This window comes from Alexandromys fortis, unplaced genomic scaffold (assembly GCF_014885135.2).
Source record: "Alexandromys fortis isolate MF-2015 unplaced genomic scaffold, M_Fortis_MF-2015_v1.1 scaffold_167, whole genome shotgun sequence".
In the NCBI taxonomy this organism is placed as follows: domain Eukaryota; kingdom Metazoa; phylum Chordata; class Mammalia; order Rodentia; family Cricetidae; genus Alexandromys; species Alexandromys fortis.
In genome coordinates this window covers 2,640,023-2,665,924 of record NW_026068050.1, presented here as the reverse complement: position 1 = coordinate 2,665,924, position 25,902 = coordinate 2,640,023, and the positions used below count along the sequence as shown (strand labels likewise).

The 25,902-nt window shown below is 37.8% G+C and overlaps 1 protein-coding gene across 9 annotated transcripts in view; it reads right to left on the bottom strand.

Annotated features, from left to right (window-relative positions):
- Window positions 1-25,902, bottom strand: part of Dmxl2 (Dmx like 2) — a 121,583-nt gene that overhangs the window by 27,813 nt on the left and 67,868 nt on the right. For 5 of the 9 annotated variants that reach the window (XM_050119419.1, XM_050119410.1, XM_050119415.1 and 2 more), the window contains 10 exons: window positions 23,793-25,466; window positions 20,724-20,834; window positions 18,105-18,274; window positions 16,324-16,421; window positions 15,800-15,965; window positions 14,100-14,364; window positions 10,168-11,237; window positions 9,340-9,531; window positions 7,437-7,513; window positions 5,599-5,729 (listed from right to left, as the gene is read on the bottom strand). In XM_050119419.1, coding sequence (XP_049975376.1) covers window positions 5,599-5,729; window positions 7,437-7,513; window positions 9,340-9,531; window positions 10,168-11,237; window positions 14,100-14,364; window positions 15,800-15,965; window positions 16,324-16,421; window positions 18,105-18,274; window positions 20,724-20,834; window positions 23,793-25,466 — 3,954 coding nt within the window. The remainder of the gene's footprint in view (window positions 1-5,598; window positions 5,730-7,436; window positions 7,514-9,339; window positions 9,532-10,167; window positions 11,238-14,099; window positions 14,365-15,799; window positions 15,966-16,323; window positions 16,422-18,104; window positions 18,275-20,723; window positions 20,835-23,792; window positions 25,467-25,902) is intronic. The other 4 variants (XM_050119416.1, XM_050119411.1, XM_050119414.1 and 1 more) reach the window with 1 other exon arrangement.

Genomic DNA, 25,902 nt, shown 5'->3' with positions numbered 1-25,902 from the left:
GGCATGTCTGTAACTGCAGTGCTCCTGTAGCAAAATGAGAGGACACAGGAAAACCCCTAAAAGTTTTGAGTTGGTATAGTTATATTTTATTTGTGCTTTAATAAATAAAGCTTACCTGAAGATTAGAGTACAAAGCTAGCCACACTAGTCAATCAGACAAGCCAGGCAGTGGTGGCACACACATTTAATCCCAGCAGCCACATAATCCCAGTTAGCCATAGAGGCGGGGCGGTGGTGGTACACGCCTTTAATATTAGAACTAGTGAGGAATATAAGGCAGAATGAAACCAGAACTCACTCTTTTTTCAGTTTGAACATTTTGTAGAGGTAAGAGTTCACTAGTGGTTGGCTGCTTTGGTTTTTTTTTTTTTTTTTTTTTTTTTTTGATCTTCAGCTTGAACCCCAATATCTGTTATTGGGTTTTTATTATTCTTGCTAAATCTGGCACCCAATTTTGGGGGTACAAATTCACAAAAAAGTTGTTTAACTATGGCTTTGCAGCCACCAGCATAGGCTGGAGTTTCACACAGCTGGAGTTAGCACCCTATAGGCTAGGTTTTCCTTTTTTCTTTCCTGGTGGGCTTTCCCTGAACCCCCTTCTCAGGCTGCTGTCAAACTAGGTAGCTGCCTTGAAATTCAATCAGGCTTTTACTATCCTACACAGAAGCAATAAGCCTCACATCTTCATCATCACTGGCAGCAGATTTGGTGAGAAAATTGGGAATTCTTTAAGGGAGAAATTAGTTCAAAGGGAGAGTTTTTCCCACGTTAAAAAATGGAAACAAAAGTACAATAGAGAAAGTTAGATCTCTATATGATTATTTAATGCATGATTTAAAAATAGAACAACTGAATGAAGGGATAATCAATTTAACTGGAATTGACATACTATTATCATTTTGATAATCCTTGTTGTTTTGATAATTCTTGGTTTATCTCTTAAAAAGTTTTTTGGCTTGACTGTCAAGATACAGGCCTTAGAAAAACATAATAAAACAGACCATAGATATATTCAGATCCAATCAGAGGAATTTAATGGAGAACCAATTTCAGCATTGCATTATAAGGTTAGAGAGGAACAGCCTAAGGTTTTCAAACAACCAACCTTAATATATCCAGTAAGTTTACAGGAATTGCCAAATGATAGAGTCTCTGTAAGAGGTGACTGGACAATGTTAGATTTAAGAAGATTCAAGGAATTGAGTCTCATATGGCATGCATTCATCTTTTGTGAAGCAAATGTTAAATTCGTGGTCACTCTGTAATAGAATTATTCCTAAAGACTGGATAGACTTAGTTAAACCTGTTTTAGAGCCTGGTCCACAGTTACAACGGAGTAGTTGGTACAGAGAAGAGGCTAAGACTATTGAACAACAGAGTAAAGCTAGAGATATAGAAATCTCCCAAGATCAAATTCTTTGAGAAGGAGACTATGTTACTATAGAAAGGTAACTTTTATGATGACCACACCATGGCTTTATGCAGCACAAAAGCTTCTAATTCTTGGGACAGAACTGCAGAAGTAGGAAAGAAAATTGAGTCATTTACTGAAGTAATACAGGGTCCAGAAGAAGCCTTCACAGATTTCTTACAAAGATTAAATTCAGCAGTAAATAGAATGGTACCAAATTCAGAAGCTAGACAAATAATAATTGAATCTTTGGCTTTTGAAAATGCTAGTTCTCAATGCAAATGGATAATTAAGCCATTAAGATCAGCACCACTGGAGGAATGGATCCGAGATATAATCAAAATTGAATCCCATGACCATGATGAAGTTTGGATAGGTGTTTTCCAGAGCTTTGAGGAAAAACTAAAATGTCAAGTGTTTCAATTTTGGCAAACATGGTCACCTTAAAAGGGATTGTAAACAGGGCATTCCTAGAAATAATGCATATTGTTACTATATTGTGTAACAATGTTTATTGTTATTATAAATTACAATATATAAAGAACACCCCTTCCTTCTGGATTATATGGAAGGTGTGGCAAAGGCAGGCATTGGACTAATGAATGTAGATCAACAAGGACACTCTTGTTGCAGGGACACTCTATGAGGGGCCTCTTGTAGGCCCCTATGTCAGATCTGGTTCAGTTGTTTCCTGTCATCATGGAGGAAACTCCTTCCTAGAGCAATTAAAAAACCCTAACGCCTACTGTAAGAAATCATACTGTTCTGGATAACAGAATAGCTATAGAAGAGAGAACAAAAAATTCAAGAGAAACCATAAAGCAAGTATTTTGGCAAACTTCTATAAATGAACAAAGACCAAAATTAAAAATATGAATAAATGACACTGTCATTGATGGTCTGATAGACACAGGTGCGGATGTAACAATAATCTCACCAGAATCTTGGAATTCAAATTGGCCTCTTCAGGAGGTAAATATTTAGATTCTAGGGATTGGAACTTTATCTCAGATAAAACAGAGTACAAGATGGGTCAAATGTACAGGGCCAAAAGAACAGAGAGGAAAATTAAAGTTATATATATATGTGGCTAACACAGCAATGAATTTATGGGGATGTGATTTGTTACAGCACTAGAATACTGAGATTAACATGCCCCCAAACTTAGAAACAGACATGAATTAATGTATGTTTTCTGGAAAAATATTAGAAGGTTTTATAAGGAGCAGTCACTGACCATTCAGGTTGTACAAGAACAGGGCACAACAGCTGTTGATCTTCCAGATATACCACACACTCCTACAGGTCAGGCAGTTATAGAAAGATAAAACTGAGCTCTAAAGGATATGTTAAATAAACAGAAAGGGATGATAAAGACCCCCATAAATAAATTACCCCACAATGATGATTCCTCCAGGCCCATGATAACACCACTAAGATGAAAAAACACACCTAAAGATTGGCTTTGAACTACAAACTGCTCTGAACAATTTTGAGGTCCCTGGCTGAGATGATACAGCCTCACAGACTACTCTAGCCAGGACTTGAGACAAGCCCTATACTTTCCCATTAGATAGAAACTGGACAACAAATGATACACCTACCTCTCCCCAGACTTGACAATTAGCCCCTTTTTTTTCTTTTTAGGGTGCCCTAAAGATGCCATTGCCTCCAGACAGCAAGAAGTGAATATAAGAATATGATGCTCATATTTCCAAGAGGTGTGATGGGTGGTTTTTGGTCTTTCATTGGATTATGGATATTTGTCATTGTTTAGGAGGGCGGTTACAATCTGTTATTGGTTACAGTCAGGAGGAAAGTTGAACAGAGTTCTTGTTTTAAAAAGAGAGAGAGAAAAAAGGGATATGATAGGATAAAAGGGTAGATTATTGAATCTACTCTAAAAAGAAAAAAGGGAGGATAAAGATAAGATAAAAAGGTAATTATTAAGTCTATTTTTAAAAAGCAACTACTAGGTTTAAATATTTTATATTGGATTGGACTTTTGTATATTGTAAGCAAATTTTGTATCTTAATACAAAATTGAGATTAACTTTGTTAAAACATACTGTACATATGTTTCTAATCTTGTTCAAGGTATTGCACTTATACAGCTCATTTAACAACGTAATGCAAATTTCTAGGTCTTGAAAGTTATTGTTACCAACTGTTCAGGATAATAAGGAAATGCAGGTTAGTAATTAGTTACCTATTATAATTAAACTTATAGTCATATTAGGTATGTTTTCTTTATATATGTATTTATTTTTTTAAAAAACTATCTTTTCTCATTTTACATACCAATCCCAGTTCCCATTCCCTCCCCCTCCTGCTTCCTCCACCTTCCCCCTCACCCTACACCCCATTTATTCCTCAGAGGGTAAGACTTCCCATGGGAAGTCACCTTAGTCTAGTACGTTGCTTTGAGGCAGGACCAAGGCCCTCCCCACTATATCTAGGCTGAGCAAGGTACCCTCCAAAGAAAGTGGATTCCAAAAAGTCAGTACAAGCAGAAGGGATATCCTAGTCTCACTGCCAGCGGCCCCACAATCTGCCCCAACCACACAACTGTTACCCACATTCAGAGAGCCTAGTTTAGTCCTATTGTAGTTCCCCGCTGTCAGATCAGAGTCAGTGGGCTCCCACCAAGGTCAAAAAGATATATTTTAAATACACAGATCATTTTCAAACACTTCAGAGATCTACAGAATATGGCATTTAAGGTGTTTTAATAACCTAGGTTCTTCTTCTTTTTAATGACAATGAGACATGTCTGCTCCCGGCAGCACCAATCTACTTCAGAGAAGATAATGGGCATCGAAGAAACTCCACATAGATTTTACTTTCTTTGGGTCAAAAGTAAGCCACTGGGCAAGGAAATGCCCTTTTCTTGACTGATGACAGTATGCTGCCCTAACTGGACCAAAGAGAATACCTGCCAAACCTTGTCAAGACAAGACGGAACAGTCCTTCAAAAATCTTGCTTCATAGAAAAGTCTGTCAAATATTCTAGGCCTTTAGGCTGATAACAGACATCCCAATGCTGCAGAAGAACTTTGAATGACCGGCTAGGCAGCCATGTTTCTGTTATTTCTCACATTTTTTGGAAGTCACTTGCTTACACTTCCTGCTTACTTCCTGCTTTCCTTCTTGAGTCTCTGAGGTAATTGAAGACTAGACAGTTATAGTTATAGTATTCCTTGTTTATGGGACTCAGAAAAGAAATTCATTATAGAAGTATAAAGTGTATAAGATTAAGAGATACCAAGAGATAGTTTGGAATGGTAATGTAAGATATGGCAGAAAACAAATATGGTACAAGACTTTGGACTCACAAAGATAGGATAGATTTTGAAGTATTTTCTCTGAATTTGTCAAATGAAAATGGGCTAGACATTGCTGATGTATTTATTACTTGTATATATTATAGATTGTTATTGTACTTTTTGTATATAGCTTTTCTCACTTTAGTTATAGCTTTCTTTTATTTTAGATAGAAAAAGAAGAAATAAAGTGATATTTGTGTTTTAATAAATAAAGCTTGCCCGAAGATCAGAATGCAAAGATAGGTACTCTAGTCAGGCATACAGGCCAGTCAGTAGTGGCACACACATTTAATCCCAGCAGCCACACAGTTAGCCATAGAGGCCTGGCAGTGGTGATACCCACATTAGAGAGGAATATGTCTGAAGATTTCATAGAGGTAAGAGTTCTCTAGTGGCCTGGCTACTTTGCTTTTCTGATCTTCAGCTTGAACCTCAGTATCTGTCTCTGGGTTTTTCTTATTTGTGCTATAGTTAGCTATCCTGGGATACAGCATTGAACAACAAAGAGATCCTTTCTCAAAGAAGGCAGATGATCAAGACCAACTTCCAAGGTTGTCTTGTAATCCTTTAACAGAAATACATGCACATATACAAAGTATTTTTTTAATTCCAGGGCCTCAGTGGTAAAAGGTGCTTACTGTAAGCATGACCAACCTGATCTTGATCCCCAAGATTGACAAGGTGAAAACAGAGAGCAGACTACCACAGTTGGGCTCTAACTTTCATGTGTGCCTTAAGTGACCTCTTACACACACACACACACACACAAAATAAATAAGTAAATGTAAGTTCTTTTAACTACAAAAGGATTTGAAAGGAAAACCCACTCCCTCCACAACACACCACCCATGAAATTCTCACCAGGCCACTGAGCTGGAGCTGAGTTTGGTGTCGCATGCTCTTCGATACTTTCTGTCCTGAGTCGTCGCCGATCACTTAAAAGAAGTCCTTGATAAGCTATTCCTGTGAACTGATTTCCTTCTGTCTGACTGCTAAAACAAACAGGTACAGTTACTGCACTGGGAGAGATAGTGAACCTGTACTTTACATAAATCTATCTTAGACAATTATGAAAAATCAAAAGCTTTTAACACTGAATTCACTTTTGCAATGAGAACTTATTTTAGAATGTTCTTTAAATTAGTTAAAATGTTTATTGATAGTCTTCTAAAACAAAACACTCATTTTCACTACCCTGGGCAGACAATTTTAGTGCTTTTCAAACGCTTCTTAATATTTTCAGACACTTTCTACTTGTGCTCAATTTCTAAAGTTGGAGGTCAATGTTAGCTGGAGACACAGCAGACAATAATTCAGGGTCTGAGTTTATTAATTCTTAGCTCTGCAAAACTGTTTAAGCATAACTGTATATTCAGAAGGTAAGCTAAAAGCCAGCGAATTATCTAAATCTAAGACCAATGCCTCTCAAAACTGATTCCCTTCTCTAAAGAGCTTTGTGGAAATGGAAGAAATACAAAAAACAAAAGGCAGAGCTGGCTACAAAGAGTAAGTCATAGTCAAGCCTAAAAACATTAACTTCAAAGCAATGTATCTGAAACCTCATTCAGTGCCAGCTTAGCCAGGGACTAATAGGAAACAATTTATCTACAGACATTTGATGACTGTGTCAGCTAAACCAAAGTTTTCTTCCTTGCTTATAATTTTTAATCCTTGGAGTCATTTAAGTATGGACTAATTAGGATAAAAACAGAGTGCAGACCATTTCTGAGGGAGTAACTCCTTATTTTAAAATCAAATGTTCCCATAAAGGGCAGCTACCTTTATAAGAAAAAGTCAAGGCTCATGTAAATAGATTTCTAATAAATTTTTTCATTTATTAGTGTACTTCATTTCAATCTAGGTCATCCTTCCAAGTTGTTCCATTTCTTATAACTCATGCCATTCTAATCATTAAAATGCAATGTATTTTAATAACAGATACAGGCAATTCGATACTTAGAAAAACTAAAATTATTTTTTAATTGATATCAATTGGCTAGCATAGTAGTGCAGACCTGTAATCTCAGTTACTTAGGAAGATGAGACATGAGGACCACAAGTTCAGGGTCTGCCTGAGCTACAGAGTGAGTTCCAGCTTGGGAAGCTTGCTGAGGTCCTGTTACTAAAAGCAGAGGTCTGGGAATGTATAACTTAGGGGTGGAACATGTCTGCACACCAGGTACAATGGCCTACAGTTGATCTCCAGTACGGCATAAACAAACAAAACTGATACCATCAATTGTCTTCTACACCACACATAAAAGTATAAGTTAAACTAGTAACTTTTAAGCATGTATCTTTTCCAAGTTTTTTTTTTTTAATTTCAACTGAAAACCAGTTAACCAAGTAAAAGCTGACTGGCTTCAGAGCGTGACCTCTGAGGGACTAGGGATCTCTAGTATAAAACACTGTGATAAGAATCTTCCTTCAAGGAAATCAAAGACAGTTATTAGGATCACTCACATTATTGCTTGTCATAATCTATATTTCTCTTTTGTTACTAGGTGACATCTAAACTAACCAACTAATTATTATTTTCTCTCTGGGTCTATTTTATCCATTAAAGTACACATGTCATTTATACTAGGGAATTATTTTCAGCCCTAAGAAAAAGAATCCTATAAAAGTCTGGAGCAGTTGAATGTTCTGCTCTATTAAAACTATTTGGGGTGATTTCTTTATTGATTTGTTATTTTTACCTGTAGCTATGACTGTCACATAATGCTTGGTAAATTGATGCAGAAAGTGAAGCTGCTAGTGAATGAAGTGTGTGCACCTAAAACCAAAACAGCCACAGTTACAATTTGCACTAACATTTCTATACAACAGCAACATCTTAAAAGTCAGGAAATACTGAGGAAACTAGAAAATCATAAATAAAACTGGATCCTACAGAAGATAACCCTACTTTTAAACTAACTCATTTATCTTTATAGGCATGCCCAGTGACAAAGCTGACTCATTCGGACATATCTTTATCAAATATATACTTGCTGTGAGCCTAACACTTACCAGGCACTGAGCAGACCAGGTCTCATGAGACTAGGTCTTGTCTAAGCCATAACAATGAACTTACATAGTGATATAAAAAGTAAAACTGAAGCCAACTATGCACTGAACTTTCAGACTTTTCGTTTAGGCTTTGTATTATGAAACTATGCAAGATTCAGTCTTATCAGTAACAATGGCTGTTCAGTAAGCAAATCAAGCACTATGTGTAATGGCTCATTTTCCAGAAAGCAAATAATTTAGTTAATATTGATAGGAAAGGGAAAGTCATAAAAATGTGTTTTTAGAAAGTTTTAAAATTCTATATATAATATTTTTTAAAAACACAGTTTAAACTTCCCTTGAATCAACACTTTCAGACTCATAAATTTCTTAAAATTCAAAGGGACTTCGGAGGTACTTCCATGCCTTTAAAAGCCTTATCCAAGCCTGGTGGTGGTGGCGCTGGCCTTTAATACCCACACTTAGCAGAAAAACCCTGTCTTGAAAAACTGGGACAGGGTGGAGGAACCCTATACAAATTCTAAGGAAAGGAGCATTTTCCAACTTGCTATCTTTTTTTATTTCTTAGTCTAATAATTTAAGCAAACTCTACAAGACTACTAATACGGTTTACTTCATACTATAGATTATAAATCTCCAATAAATTGATATGATTAGGCAATCTGGATCCCTCAGAAAAGTATCTCAACAGAGATCAAACATGCCTGTCAAAGAAGGGGGAAGGATAAAAACAGCAGGAACTGACTGTGCATGAGGTGCCAGAAGGAGGATAGAGCAGCATGAACCCATGCAGGCAGTGGAGGCAGCTCCCTCCCCACACCTTGCCAGGCTCTAAGAGATTTACTGGAGTTCATTAGTTCAGCACTCAGAATAGGGTAGAGGACTAATTTAGGATTCTGATTGTCTCTAACCTATTGTACAGCCTCCAATAAACACAATCATCAGGGAACAAGTGACAAGGATATTTTCTCAGGAGCCATTTAATCAAAAGATTATCTCAGGTACCCCTCTCTCAACCTATACTTTCACATTTTCCTGACATATAAACAAAAAGTTCTATTTCTAGATTATTAGTTCATTTGAACTCATTAGAAGAGAAAACCTAAATAAATATTAAGTAGCAAGAACACTGTCTAGAAAATTAGTTTTGTTATAAAAAGAATTGACCTGTTTGAAAGGAAGACTATAGCCTTTCTAAAAATAAGAATGTATACTTTCAAGGCTGGATGTGCTGGCGCACACCTTTAATTCTAGCACTTGGGAAGCAGAGGCAGGTGGATCTCTGTGAGTTCAAGGCCAGTCTGGTCTACACAGTGAGCTCTGGGATAGCCAGGGAACAGAGTGAGAGCCCCATCTCAAAAAACGAAATCAAACAACAAAAAAAAAAAAAAAAGAAAAAAGAAAGAAAGAAAGAAAGAAAAGAAAAAGAGAACAAAAAAGATTGCATTCTTTTCATTGCATTCACTGGAATCTGGAAGTCATTGGAAGTGAAGAGACAGCACACAAAAACATTTCAACTACTCTCTCTACACTCAAAAGAGAGCAAATAAAAGTCCTAGCGCGCACAAATAGTCACAAAGTCCACATTACCTTCACATCTTCAACATTGGGATGAGGTGGTGTTTTCATCTGCACAATGGTATAAAGTATGTCGTGGATGTGATTATTTAAATACAACACAGGGTTAGCTATGACTGTTTTTGTTGATGCAATACTTGCTGAAAGCAGAGGCAAGGTGGTGGGCAGCGGCAGTGGAGACTGGAGCTGCTTTACTGTGGTTTCCTGGAGGTGACAACAGTGGTAAGAACGTGACTAAGGCAGCGTGTCGCTGTCTCTGTTCACTCACTCTACCAGGATCAGAACACCTGTCTCTCCCAGATACAGAAGGTATGCAGACGGCAGCATACAGGGGACTTCTGTGCTAGTCACGTTTGTCAACTTGACACAAGCTAGAGCTAGCTGGGAAGAGGGAACCTCAAGGAATCTCATCCATCACACTGGCCTGTAGGCAAGTCTGTGGGGCATTTTCTTGGTTACTAAGCCCACAATGGGCAGTGCCACCCCTGGGCAAATAGTCCTACATGGTATAGGAAAGTAGGCTGAGCAAACCAGAAAGCAGCACTCCTCCATGGTTCCCACTTCTGTTCCTGCCCTGGCTTCTCTTGATAATGAACTAAAACCTGCAAAGCAAATAAACCCCATCCTCCCCAGGTGGCTTTAACCAGTGTTTATCACGGTAACAGAGAAGTAAACTAGACCAGCCTCTAGTTACTGACACCTTCACCTAAGAAGCTACACTGGAAACAAACACAGGCCTCCTAGGACTACAGAAGCCAACAACCTAAGTTTACAGTTTTAACTGGAAGAGCTGCTGAAATCACTTAACTAGCTGAGACTAACATCATGTGATGCCCATACCTGTTGTGACTCTTGCAGCAAAAATTTGAGTTCCATTCTCACTGAGGCCAGACCACCACCCTGGGCCCCATGAAGGCTACAGTAACTAAGAAACACTCTTAGGAGGTCCTGGTTTTTCTGCAACCACAGCTTCCGTCTTTCTGCATGCTCCCGTTTAGCCTGCAATCTTCGTCTTTCTATTTGGTGACGCTCATAAGAACCAATGTCTGGCTTGTCCACCATTTCTTCCTGATCCAGAAGTTCACTCTGTACTTTAGAGTATGTTTTACTGGAATATTCTTTAATAACTGATTCATGATTGCATATCTCATGCAAGGCAGCAATTTCCTTTTCAAGCCAGTTGTAGAGCTGAAACCTGAGCTTCCCTCCATCTACTTCATAACCTGTAGCCAAAGTTCTTAATTCAGTCATAAGGATCTTCAAACATGCTCGGAACTTCAGTTGTTCGGCAATCACATCAACCTCAGTATCACCCCCAGCACAATCTTCTTCCTGAGGAGTCGATAATGCCCTAGGGTCTGAGGACTTGGGGTCCTGCCCATCCTTCTCGGCATTTGTACTCCTCATCACTAAGCCACCTGTGTCATCCTCTTCTAAGGCACTATCATGGTCTTCACCCCAGTCGAGCTTAAGAGGCTCCTCATCAACTGTGACAATTGGCTGACTCCAGTCAAACTGGGAGGAAGTCGCTGCTGACCAGGCAACACCAGCACTGCCATTGCCATTACTCAGTGCTTCTGATCCTGATGGCCCATTCTCCACCCTCTCAGAACCAGAGTCAAGCTGATCTTTTTTTGCAGTTAAGGAAGATATTTTAGTTACTTTAGGAATCTTAGAAAGAACTTCAAGGGCTAAAACAGGACATCCAACTTTAAAATGAGCATTAGCGGTAGTAAAAAATAATTTTCTTTCTATGAGGTTAATTTTATCAGTAATGTTTTTCTCAGTTTTGAGACCTAAAGTTGTCAAAGTTCCTTCAGGGGAAGCAAGATTTCTTCGGATAAGTAAAGGATGTGTTCGAAGGTAGTTGTAAAAACTGAACACCACGGGGTTACAAGACTTGATGATGACTGCAGAAAACAGATAAAAATCACAAATTACTATGTTAATCTGAACATCTACTGAAAAATAATAATATAAATTAGTATTTCCCCCAAATAAAGGACAATAGCCGGGCGGTGGTGGCACATACCTTTAATCCCAGCACTCAGGGGGCAAAGGCAGGCAGATCTCTGGGAGTTCGAGGCCAGCCTAGTCTACAGAGTGAGTTCCAGGACAGGTTCCAAAGCTACAGAGAAACCCCATCTCAAAAACACCAGAAAGAAGAAGTAAAAAAAAAATGTAAAGGACAAAAAATGTTACTATAAATAAATAAATATTAACCCAGCATTCACTCATGTGATCATTAACTCTATGTAACTGAGACATATGTTAGGGTGATGGATAATCACACAATGTCAAAAAGGTCAGGAGGCACACACAGTAACTTTTACCTGAAAAAGGTCAATGGAAGGAAAATACAAACAACTGGTTCCTTAAAAAAAAAAAAAAATGGAAGGAATGGAGAAAGAAGCCTTATTTCTCTAAAAATACCTTGGAAAAATACACATACATATACATACACATACATACACACTGGTATCTGAGATAGGCTCATTATGTAGCTGGCTTGGATATGTAGATCAGCCTGTCCTGGAACTCACTCTTGTAGACCAGGCTGACCTCAAACTCACAGAGATCTGCCTGCCTCTTCCTTTAGAGTGCTGGGATTAAAAGGCGTGTGTCACCACCGCACAGCTAAAACTGTCAACATCTTATATAATTTAAAAAGGTAATTTAGATTTTAAGATGTGGTTCACACATACACAAAATACAATACAAAACTAAACAAATGAATTGTATCTCAAGCTGGTAGTATAGTCACATAGAGATAAACTACAAAGTGACTTTCAAATAAGGATTTGGCTATACATATCTAATAAGATATACCATAACAATATAAAAAGGTATAGGTTTTCCTCACCATTCTGTTGTAGAACACATATTTGTATTTTTATTATGAAACTATTCCATGCATAAAGAATAGTGAATAACTATGTTGATACTGTGAAAATCCAAGCCTTTTACTGTAAGACACACATATGAAACATAAGAGGAATCTCATTTATAGATTGGAAGGAAAACATGATCTCTAGGGGAGAAAGAAGTCCTACCTGCATTCATTCTAACAGCCTAGAAGCAAGAGGACTAGATATTATTCCCCACTCACAGAAGCAGAATTCTTTGGTAGAATGAGCATTTTCGGGTCTAAGCTAGAAAATATACAAGGTGAGCCTGAATCATTCTGCCATGCCAGAAAGCAAGGAAATTATCAAAAAAATAATAATACAAAAAGAAGTAAAAAGCTAGTCAAGATCACCAATGTCTAAGCATGGGACAGTCTGAACTGATGTGGGAAGGTCATATGTTAATCTGTTGATTTCATTTGTTAATAAAGAAACTGCCTTGGCCCATTTGATAGGCTAGCCCTTAGGTGGGTGGAGTAGACAGAACAGAATGCTGGGAAGAAGGGAAGTAGGTCAGACGTGATAAAGCTCTGACCCAAGATGGATGTAGGGTAGAATCTTCCTGGCAAGTCACCACCTTGTGGTGCTACACACATTAATAGAAATGGGTTCAGCAAGATGTGAGAATTAACCAATAAGAGGCTGAAACTAATGGGCCAGGCAGTGTTTAAATGAATACAATTTGTGTGTTGTTATTTTGGGTGTTAAGCTAGCCGTGCGGGAGCCGGGTGGGACGAAAAGCAGGCCTGCCCGCAGCTCCCTTCTACACTGAACACCCATAAAAAATTGCTAATGACTGAACATAAGCATGTAAAATTTGTGCGTTCAAAATATCTTTAAGAAAATAAAAAGACTAAGTGATCACCTTTGTATAATGTTAAAGAGTGGGGAGGTGGGGAGACAGGAGATACCCTAGAAGCTCGCAGGTCAGCTAAGCTGCTCTTCCAAGGACACAGGTTCAATTCCCAACAGCCACATGGCAATTCACAACTATCTGCAACTCCAGTTCCAGAGGATTCAACACCTTTTTCTCACATTTACCATTCAAGCATGTGATGCACATATATACATGCAGGTGCGGGGAACCCAGAACAAAACAAAACCAAAAGAAAAACTACCACTGTCTTCTCCTTGTCCTTTTTGAAAGAAATATGGTAACTTTATGGTGATTTTTGAAAAATATCTAATTTGAAATAAGAGCAAAGAAAATACAACTGTGAGAACTAAAATATGTGAGATCATTTTAGTACTATTCAAATTATGGTTAAATGCAGACTTTATTACAAATATTAAGTTATAATTTTTAATCACATCATTTCTCAAATCTGAGGCATGGTGGTGTACACCTGCAAGCCCAACAACAGGGGCTATGACAGGAGGGTCGTAAGTTCAAGGATCGCCTGAGCAGCATAGTGAGTCCAGGCTACCCTAAAACACAAGGTTATGAGGAAAAAGACTATACCTCCATAAAACATGTTCAGAAAAAAAAAATAAGTAAGGTAACCATCTTTTAAAATGTAAGTAAGTATACATGCTGCAAATTCCACGGATGCACACAGTGTATTCTGACCACTCTCACCTCCCACTCAAGACCTCCTTTTACTCTCTCCTAACTCCATGTGCTGTTTATTTTTCTTAAATAAGCCACCGAGTCTAATTTGTGCTACACAAATACACAATGGCATGGGACTATGCACTGGAGCACACTGATCTGCCAGGGGTCACACCCTCAAAGAAAATGAACTTCCCTTCCCTTCCCCTAAAAGTCACAATCAGTAGGTCTTCAGCTGGGGGCAGAGCCTCTTTCCTATAAAACTTGTCTTACTCTTGAATAGACACTGAAAAAAAAAAAACACAAAAATCTACCTTGTTGCTCATCATCTTCCTTTGGTGTCTGTTCCAGTAATGTATCCAAGGCTCGGGTGTAATCTTTCATTACCCAATAGGCAAGACTACGCAGAAAAGGGTCAGCATGTAGTCTTTTGCAATCGAATCCTGAGCCATCCTTTTGACAACCCAAAATTTTCTGATTCAAGATGGATATATAAGTGGATGAAGTCTCAAATTCAGATTCAAATAAACGGGCAATAACCATGGCTAGCTGAATATCTTCCATTTTTTCAAGACACACCTGCAAATTTAAATATTAAGAAACACTTACCTTAGTGACAACTAATCTAGACATACATTATCCCACTGGTACCATGAAATTGCCTATTTATGTCTCCAGGGTAGGAGGGGCCCTGAGGCTGAGATCATGAGATGTAGCTAGATGGTTGCTTGGTAGAATTTCAAAGCAGGCAGGCAGATGAGCAACCACAGCACAGTAACCTCTAGACTAGAATGACCGAACATGAAATGAGCACAAGACCAAGTGTGCCAGTGTCAGTATCTCAGTCTTAGGCCAGTTTAAATAGCATTCACTTTTAAAGTAAACACTACTTAAAATGTTTTGATTGATATCAGTTCCTCTTAATTTCCAATTATATTTTTATAAAACTTTGAACTACTTGAGAAAGTTTACTAAGGAAAAATTGATCCCTGTCCTATAAGGGACCCCAAGCCTACTTTACTTTAACAGCTGAGCCTGAGACTCTTCTGATTATCTTCTAAGCTAACATATCCATTTCAGAATTACAGGCATTTATAACTATAAAAATGTTACAAATATCCTGAAGTGTAAAAAAAAATTCTTTTTAAAATTTATGATATATTCACTATGCTAGAAGTTTTCTATTTCTTCTATCATATTGAGTTTTTTAAAATGTTGTTTAAATTTTTATTATTTTAAGTTATAAATTAAAAGAAAAAATCCCATAAAAAATTAATGAGACTCAAGGATTATGTTACTATATTATATTATATAGGATGTAATATGTAGAATATAATAAGTAGGGGGAAATCTTATATAATATATAGAGAATATATTACAGAATAACATATATAATATATCATATACTTTTTTTTTTTTTTTTTTTTTTTTTAGACAGTCTCCCCATAGCCCAGGCTGGCTTCAAACTTGCATTTCCAAATACTAGGATCATTTTCAATTCTATTTTTACTTCTGTCTGAATCTAAGTAATTCATAAAGGTAATAACTAACCTAAAAGAAGAGTCACCAGGAAACAGAACTATTAATGACTTTTTAATCACCTGACAGGATTATGCAACAAAAGATGCAATGTTTCACATCCTCACACGCACTGACAACACTTACGGCAGGAACACTGTAGGATAGTACAAACTGCCACATTAGCGCCAAGTTCTCAAACAGCAGCTTTTCTGCACAAAATAAGGCAGTCATAACCTATGCACATACTTAAGTGGCTCAGAATCACGAGGTGGATGGTAAAAAGACACTCATAAACTACTCTTGACATTTTCTGCAAGCCTTACATTTTATCTTAATGTGTAACACCCACACCTGAAGCTGTAATTCCCCTTACACTGATCAGCGCCACTGTCTGACTCCAGCAAGCACTGGTTATTTCACTCTTACAAACGTCTAACAAACATTACAGTCTGCTCGAAGGCCTCACTGCATGCTTGCTATTTAACGTTTATACCTCTATGGCATCTTTCAATGAGCCAGCTAACAAGAAAAAGGCAGCAGACTGTTCAAAGCGTTGTTTTCCAAGTAATGAAAAAGCATTTTTCAAAGCAGCTTTCCGCCATCTATCTTCATTAAAGTTGTGACTGAAAAATGTTGTCATTTTCTCATCATGTTGTGACCTGGGAATGAGGACACAAAACAGTAGTGACTATCTCACACTTAAAATATTTTAATTATTTATAGATTGTATGAAGATAGAGAAAAAAGGAAAAAAAAAAACAGAGGCAGGCGGATCTCTGTGAGTTCGAGGCCAGCCTGGTCTACAAGAGCTAGTTCCAGGACAGGCTCCAAAGCTATAGAGAAACCCTGTCTCAAAAAAAAAAAAAAAAACCCAAACCAACAACAAAATATCTCATCTTTTAAACTAAAATAAAAGATATTTTCCCCATTCAAGGTAAATAAAAGAACCAGGACATAAAGAAGTCAGCTGACCTGACAGAGTTCCATGAGACCATGTGAAGTGCTGAGGCATATTACCTGAACAGACCCCACACTACCGCTTTCTTCTTCATTGAAAGGTAGAATAAAGCAGCATCTAAGGCATCATTGTTTCTTTGAAAAGAAGCTTTGGCAACCTAAGAGTAAGTAAAATAACATATAACTGCTTGAAAAAGAACCACAGTTAATTACTCCAACAATTAATGCTTCATTTACTCCCTTAGCTCACAACTACAGAAATGAGAATATATGGACCCAATAGCTTATGATGGCATCCTCCTAGAGAAAAGCATCTGTATGCCAGTAATCCTAATAAAAACAGCATAGTAGGTAGTATTTATGAGACTGTTTACCATATAATTGGCACCTGGCTGGGCACCTTTAATTAATCTTAGTGAGTATTACCCACTATGAAGTACTACTAGTGTCCTCATTTTATAGGGGAGGGAACTGAGCCAAGAGCTTTAAGTAAATAGCTTAAATTCACACACTAAGGGGAGGAAAGGAAAACCTAGGTAGGAATAAACTAACAACAACAGAAAATTCAATAGATATGATCATCTTTTGAAAATTCAACACATTGTTTTCTTAATGTGCAGCTCTGTGGATAAAGAAGCATGCTGCCAAGACTGACAATCTGAGTTTGATTGTTGTTGTTGTTTGAGGGTTCTACTACATATTCCAGGATAGCTTTGAGATCACTATGTAGCCCAGGGTGGACTCAAATTAGGGCAACCCTCCTGCCTTAGCCTCCTGAGTGGTGGCATTATAAGCATTCACCCTACACCTAGCTTATGTTTTTTGAAAGAGGACCTTACCATGAAGCCTAAACTAGCCTGGATGTGCTCTGTAACCGAGCTGCCTTTCAACTCCAGATCCTTCCCTGAGCTTCTAAAGTACTGGGGTTGCTGGAGCATGTCCAAGTGTTGTGTTTGTTTTCAAATAAGATACATGTCAAACATAATGTCTAAAAAATTCTATTCCATTAGCTGGGCATGTAGTGGCTGGCAACAAGCCTTTAATCCCAACATTCAGGAGGCAGAGGCATGCAGAGTTCTAAGTTCAAAGCCAAACTGGTCTATATAGTGAGATCCAGAACAGCCAGAGATGCAAATACAGTGGAACCCTGCCTCAAAACAAACAAATACTACATATAACAACAACAATAAAAAAATACTACTGCATAGAATTTTATAAAGGTCAAGTTTGAAACTCTATGTGCACATGTGCACCCACACATGTACACATACACATGCAAACACACACAATAAATAAATGTGATTTCTAGCCTGGTGGTGGTGGCGCATGCCTTTAATCCCAGCACTCACGAAGGCAGAGGCAGGCGGATCTCTGTGAGTTTGAGGCCAACCTAGTCTACAGAATGAGTTCCAGGAGAGCCAGAGATAAACAGAGAAACTTTTTCTCAACAAACAAACAAACTTCTAAAAATTATTCTAAGAAACCCTCAAACTGTAAAAACTAGTTCTCTATAGTAGGTTTTCTGGAATTTTAAAAATGGTATTAATGTTTGCTAGTAGAGGCAGGAACAGAGACTAGGCTGCATAACACTCTGTTTCAAAAAAAAAACATGAAGGGTAGAGAAGCAACAGAGAAGGAATAGAAATGTGTAAGTATTTTGAAGGGGGGAAACAGAGATGGGTGCTTTAATTGGGAGGGAGATAAATACAGAAGAAAGAAGGAATAGCGTGCGTGCATATGCATAACAATGATTAAACAAATAGGGAACATGAATTTAAGAGTGAGGGGAGAAGAAAGAAGGGGAAATGACAGTCTTTTAAAATCCAATGAAACAAAGTTACCTTTTCAATGCATCTTCGAAGTGTGTTAACATTCCTCACCCACCAGCCTATTCCCATGGCTCTTAATTCAGACCATTGAGGGTCCCCTCTTTGAATTGCTGGAATCATATTGATTAGTTCTTCCTCTGCTTCAGAATGAAAAGCCCAGGCAAAATGGCAGGTAGACACACCTAAATTGGAAACATGAAACAATAATCTTGTGAACTATATCAATAACAACAAAACAATATTTTGCTTAGTTACATATTTCTTGTTTTCTAAAAAGCATTTTCAAGCAGAAAGGCAGAATAAAAGAACTCTCAGGACTTTATATATGCTTCTGAATTCAAGATCAGTGACAAGACATATAACATCCAAATGACTTAACTTTTATTCCACATAAAATTTCATATTTAAAATAAAACAAAAATATAAGAGATGATGTGGTATAGTATCACATGCATATAATCCCAGTACTCAGGAGGTGGGGACAGGAAAATCAGAAGTTCAAGGTCATCTTCAGTTTGAGCCCATCCTTAGCTACCTGAGAACTTGAAACAAAAGATTAACACTGAAATTGAATCAATGAAAAATAAAGATACTTGAGTAACAAACTATTCACATGTACAGGTACCAAATTTACAAAGAGCAAACACTAGTCAAGCAGAAAGTTTTGGCCTACAAACATTATTATTTCCACTGTCATTTACCTGAGGACGGCATCCTTTGGCACTGAATTCTAAAACTTGCTCTATCCTTTGCTCTAACCAGAGAGTTAAAGGTTACTTAAGGCAAGCTCTAAACATACTTCCAGTTGCATTTAATGTAAAGAATATACACAGGCATGAGGCTCATCTCGCTAATTAGAAGGGAAGAATAAAGAACTAAAAGACCTACCATAGTTGAGGGAGGACGAGACAGGTGAGAGAGGAAGAAGTGGGAGGGGAGGTAGAAGGGGAAGGGAGAAGGACTGAACAGAAAAATAAATCAGATATTGATTATAGGCTGAGTTTTGACATCAAACACTACTGGTAATGTAAACGAATATTCTTTCTGAAGGACATTTTGCTAATACTAAGAAAGAGTTATGGAGCTAAGAGTTAAGTCACCCTCTTACTCAGTAACTCAATTGCTAGGAAACTAACAAGAAATATATACCGGTTCCAAAAATGTTAAATTAATAAAATAACATGTGGAAATAATCAGAACACATATATTAAAATATAAAGAAAAATAACAATATTAAATATAAGTATTTTATGTAACACTATAAGATAATTCATTGCAATGATCATTGAATTTTAAAAACCAGAAAATCTAAATGTCTTGAAAATAAGGGTTGAGTAAATGAAGAATATTTTTAATGCATAGCAAAATCTTGGTTTTGCCAAGCATGGTGGAACGCCTGTAATCCCAGCACTTGGGAAGTAGAACAAGAACTGCCACAAGCTCTGGGTCCACAAGAGCATGGTATGCAGTGAGACTTTGCTTTCAAAACAATAAAAATAGCCGGGCGGTGGTGGCGCACGCCTTTAATCTCAGCACTCGGGAGGCAGAGGCAGGCGGATCTCTGTGAGTTCGAGACCAGCCTGGTCTACAGAGCTAGTTCCAGGACAGGCTCCAAAGCCACAGAGAAACCCTGTCTCGNAAAAAAAAAAAAAAAAAAAAAAAAAAAAAAAAAAAAAAAAAAAAAAAAAAAAAACCAATAAAAATAAATCTTGTGTGGCTAGAGCAATGGCTCATCGGCTAAGAACACTGACTGCTCTTACAAGCTTGTACAGACAGGCAGGTAGACAAAATATTCACACACAAAATAAAAAGACACCAAAAATTAAACATAAATGAAAAAAACTAGCTCTTGTTTTCAAAGACTATTTTAGAAGGCAAAGTAGTAAAGACAACAGTCCAGCAAGCTTGGGATTCTAATGATCATATTCCAAACCCCAAAAGGGCATACAGTCTAAAGAAATGAGAACCAGACTGGGAGTCTAAATGCTTATAAAGAATCCTGTTTAGGGAAGTCACACTAAAATTCTATTGTTTCTAAAGGAGGAGGATGATAAATATCTGTCTCAAATCAGGGATGTGGCAATATGTTGGACCTAAGCAAATGTACTAGGTCAATATGGGAACTCTTCCTGAAACATTAACTTTCCTTGATAGCAACAAAGAATATATACTTCAATAAAAATTAATAAAGTGTGGCCTGGTGGAACATGCACGTAGCCTCATCACCTTGAAGCTCAAGGAGGATCACCAAGAGCTCAAGGCCAGCCTGTGACACACAGAGAGATCCTATGAAAAGGAAGGGGGGGCAGAGACACAACAACACAAAGAATAAAATTTATGTTTTTAAAGAGAAGGCATCAGAGAACTTCAGAGCTGTCCCATAGAGACACTGCATTATTACAGCCTCGGGCATACATCTCCTACTACAACTTTACCACTACTGTAGGAACAAAGGTCAGAGCAGGGCAGAGCTGCGGGACAGAAACAAGAAATGGCAAATAGGTACCATGTCACATGACAATCAATCTCAGGCTACTGTCACATGATTCACCTGCTGCTAAGACACAAACGCACCCACCACCACCACATTAAATCAAAGGGGTAAAAAGATTCAAACAGCAAGTAGAGTACCTTGGTGAAGGAGCTGGACTCGGTATAAAGGAGGCAGTGATGTTAACAGGCATGTGTGCAAGCGCATTGCTAACAAGTATCTCAAACCACACTCATCTAAGGTGTCTCTTCCTGCAATTTTAACAAGAAAATATGTTAAGAAAGAAGAGATTCAACAGGATTGAACAGCCACAGATTCAAAAGGTATGAACTGAACATTAAACTTTGCAATAATCTGCACAAAATATATGTATTTTAATGTACTCCTTTGCAAATAATTTAGTGTTTTTACAAAGTCTGTATCTTTATAAGACACAAATATTAAAACTGCTAAGTGAAAAATGATTTGGAAAAATAAAGTTACCTATTAGTACAAATAACAGTAGTACCTATACTCATACTAAATGAAAGAAACATTGAAATCTAGTGAAGTGTGTAACTGTGCTTATGGATCAGATGTAAGCTCTCAGCTTCTGCTCAACGCCATGCCTTCCTGCTGCTGTCTCTCTGCTGCTACGCTCCTCACCATGATGGTCATGGGCTCACTCTCTGAAACTGGAAGCCCCAAAAAACCTTCCCTTCTGTAAACCTGCTTTGGTCGTGGTGTTTCTTCACTACAATAGAACAGTAACTAAAACAGTAAGTTTGCAACTCTTGGCAGACTTTTTTTTTTTTATGAACTGAGATTTAGGAATTATATAACTAAAGTGAAATCTTTGTTACAATAATTTAAGAAACTAACATTTTTCTAGGCTGTTTAACTTGACCAAAAACTACCAAAGATTTGAAATTTAATTCTCTGGGCTAGTAGTGTTAGGTTAGAAAGAGCAACTTGAATCTTTAGTTTGACTCCACAAATTTACTTTACAGTGCAAAAGCACTGACAGAACCTAAGTCAGCAAATGATGGAGTCCCCAGAGGCAAAGGATTTTCCAGAAGAAATCAAAATATGTCATTGCTGAGGTGTAGTTTCAGCTCTGCTTCCTATATGCATTCATCCATTTACACACCGAGCAGTTTTATATCTACTATATAGTGTCTAAGACCACTACAGGACTGGCAGAGGTAAAGTAATTTAATGCATAATATAGGGAAATAAATGCTATGGACCGAGAGGTGGATGTGCTGAATCAAGAGTGTTCTGTTTCATATAATGGAGCCAAAGAAGAACTTTACAACGGGATGAAATCTGAGCGGAAGTCTGAGGTTAGGGAATGAGCCATGTACAGCTATGGAAGAGCACTCTATGCACAGGAAAGAAGTGGAAATGAGCACACTGACCCATGAGAACTGATATGACAGCATGTGCCAGTCAACTGGACATCAATATGACAGAAGCTGTCTCACCAGAACAAAGAGAAAAGGTCTCTTATTTAGAGTCTTTTGACTGAGATATACAAATTATTTCAACTTTAAGTTCAATTCCCCATCTATGAAATGAAAATACACATTCCTGCCTTGTCTAGTTCATGAACGTGCACTGTGACCAGAATCATTTATATACTATTAGCCAGTGAGTGATAAAACTTTGTATCCGAGAGTTTAAACTATTTCATGCATTACAAAAAGTATATACTTTTTAAAAGATTTGTCTATGTTCTTTAAAAATTGTTTGTGTGTATGTCTGTGTGTGCCTGTGTCTGTGTGTCCGTATGGGTGTGGGTACACGAGTGAAAATGCACAAGTACTCTAGAGCTGGGTCACAGGCCGTTCTAAGCTGTTCAGCGTGGGTACTGGGAACCAAACTGGGTCCTCTACAAAAGTGCAAGCACTCGTAATGGCTGTGCCGTCTCTCCAGCCCCCAACCCTACTTTCTAACTCCCCAGAGAAAAACAGCTAGCATCATCAATTGTGTAGGGCTTACAGCCGTTCTAGGGATGGTACTGCCCCACTTCCCACAACTGTGTAATAATGGTAAGTTTCTTCTACTTCTCAACATTTCTAGAAAGTGTGTCACAAGCAAACCTTCTAAGATCTCTGGTTATTTAAATCCACAGAAGGAAAATTGTAGGGCTATAGTGTGAGAACTTAAACCTGTCAACAATATTTATGCTTATGGCAAACATTTTTATCCCCACTCCCAAAGTGATTTAATGCAGGCTTGAAAGCAACATTTTCCACATATGAACCCTGTAACTGCCATTTAATGCCTATATGACTGATTATATATGAACCCCTTAAATTTTCTAAGGATTATTACCTTCATGTGAGAGAGAAAGAGAGAGAATTAGCCACCTATCCACTAGAGGATTATAATTAAATGGGATAAAGTACCTAGCACATAGTAATCCCTAAATCCTCTATAATATTTAGTGCATGAACAAATGAATGCATGATCAATAATTTTGTTTCCTTTGCAAATGTCATTGCTTATAATCAAACCTATGGCCATCAACTAGCTGGACAGAAAAGAATGATATCTAGTTTCAAATGGCAAAATACACATTACATTAAATGTCTGAAATTTTGCACAAATTTATATAGCTATAAAAAGTCATTTATGGGCTGAAGATTGTTCAGCATTTAAGAGCTCTTAATGTTCCTGCTGAGGATATGGATTCAGTTTCTAGCACACACAATCAACTATAACTCCAGTTTCAGGGGATTTGATACAGGCTCTAGGCATGCATACAGGGCATATACATTACATGTAAGAAAAACATTCATCAAATAAAATAAACCTTTTTCAAAAACTATCTATGCCTCAAATGGAAAAATAAGCAAGCTGATTTCTGATGTCCCTAAAAGCTTCATGATACAAAAAAAATAAAAGCAAAAAAGGGATCATTTTTACCACTCAAAGAAAACATCATTAGGAATCAATCTTTTTGAAATACTAAGACAAATGTTTGAATATAAGTACTCATAGAATGCATACAGACTTCAGAAATCTGTACGTTATGCACGCAAGTGACAGCCTGTCTCAATTTTCTTTTTTTTACAATCAAGTATAGTTTATAGTAATTATCCATGAGTCTTTTTCCCTACAAGACTTGAAAGAAAAAAAAAAACTCAACATGTAAGTCATTACACAGACAGTACAGTATTTTTACTAATAATAAACCTAACATTTATGGTGAGACAATTTACCTGAGTATTTATCCCTGTTTTCATCAAGCTCAGTACTGGTGGTTGCCACAGTATCAGCCAGTGCTACAAGGAACATCTGCTCCAAGCGGGTAAGGCCTGGTAGACTTGAGTGCATTAGATGACTGGAAAGTACTCTAGCATGCTCCTGGCCAAAGTAAGCTGGTCCATATTGTGACAGGTTTATTACTTTTGATTTGTTCTCTCTCTTCTCTGGCTCTAAATCGATATCATCTGTTGTTATCTCCTGGACTTGGAACAGCTCTGAATACTGATCCTCTGCTTGACTTTCAATATGAGCCTCATAGCTCTGTGGCTTTTTGGTACTCTCTTCTGAAATTCTGTAGGACATGTCCTGATCTGCAGCAAGCAATGCGTGTAGTGGTAGCGGAGGAATAGAATCTATCTCAGTATAATCCCGAGTGCCATCCTTTCCAACGGTAACTGTATCCTTTGCTGTACTGCCGCTCACACTAATGGTCCGAGACAGATGCCTCTTAGTTCCTTCTCCAGCATCAGGATCCCTAACTATTGCAACTTCACCAGCAATACACTTTACTAAGTGGGAGAGAATGGCTTTAGCTCTTCTAACTTTCCCTAAGTCCATCAGTTCTAACAGCTGAGTGGGATGATACTGTGGGAGAGTCGGAGACAGTGCATGTGCAGCCTCAAATAAGCCACCATCTTGAACTACAGTTGGTGAACAGAAGACATCATCAGTGATTGCTGCTCCTTCAACAATACTTTTTCTTGCCAACATAGTGGATTTAAAGGCAGAATGATCTTGTATCGCTGTCTCTTCAACAGGACTGTCAGCTTCAATGTCTCCGAATTTGACAGAATGCTTCCACTGGGCATATACATGCATTTCACAGTCCATTCCCACCACCAATATCCCATCTCTTACCCAAGAAAGAGATACAGGCAGTGAAGGTGTGCCATCCACAGAGGATACCAAGTCTATAGATCTGAGAAGAACCCATCTTGACCTAACTCCTTGTTTGATACTACCACCTAGTGGTAAAGTAATGACAGCTACTCCATCCTTACTGTTAGCTTGATCAGTAACAATTCCTGAAAGTCTTCCATACATGAAGATATTAGCACCAACCCCCACTGTGAGAATGTGAGAGCCATCTTCCTTTGATACCCAGTCCAAATGTACTAAATGCTTGATATTTGGAATAAGGTATCTATCCTTACTTAAAAAGGCATCAGATTTGCTATACACAAACAGATTACTGTCAACGCTGACCCTTGAATCAAGTACACTCCCAACCTTAACCAAATCATCAAGATGGATCGTTTGTTCTAAAACCCATTCTGACCCTCCTGTAGATTCACATTCAAATATACAGACATGCATAGAAAACTCTTTAGAAATAAAACCGTTGTGATGGACAGGCTGCTTGTAAGCCACTGCTAGGCGGCCTGTGTATGAGCAGCTAACAGCAACAGGCCTTCCCACAATGCTCACAGTACTGCTATTATCTTCTCCTTCATCATTCATCAAGGGCCATCTCCTCCAGTGATAGGTTTCCTTCCCATCACTTGTATTGCACAGTGAGTTAGTTTCCATACAACATTTCCAGAAGCGTACTTTGTTGTCCGAACAAGTTGTAACCACTAAGTAAGGTGCAAGGCACACTGGATAAATTGAAGAGGAACTCAGATGACCTTAACAAAAGGGAAAGAAAACCAGTCATAATCAGAGAACCACAAAATGTAAGATCAGTAGATCTTATCTCTTACTCAGTTTAATTCACCCTCTGTTAAGGTTGAACCAGAACCCTCACATGTCATTCCTGTCTATAATCACTAACGCTTCCCATCTATCTCCAACCATAAGATAATGACTAATATTTTGGGGTCTTAAAACCTGGATACAAGTTCCAATCTATCAATACCTTTGGAAGAATGGGAAAATCATTTGGTCACATAAGTCTATTCCATATAAATAACAGGGAACAGTAATTACTTGACTTGGAATGTTACTGTCTATGAAACATTTGAAAACATTTCATAAGGCCTCTGTAAATATAATTATTTGTGAGCTTCAATAAACAAATGAGCATATGCCAAACTTTCCAAGTATCTTTAAATATTTACTAGT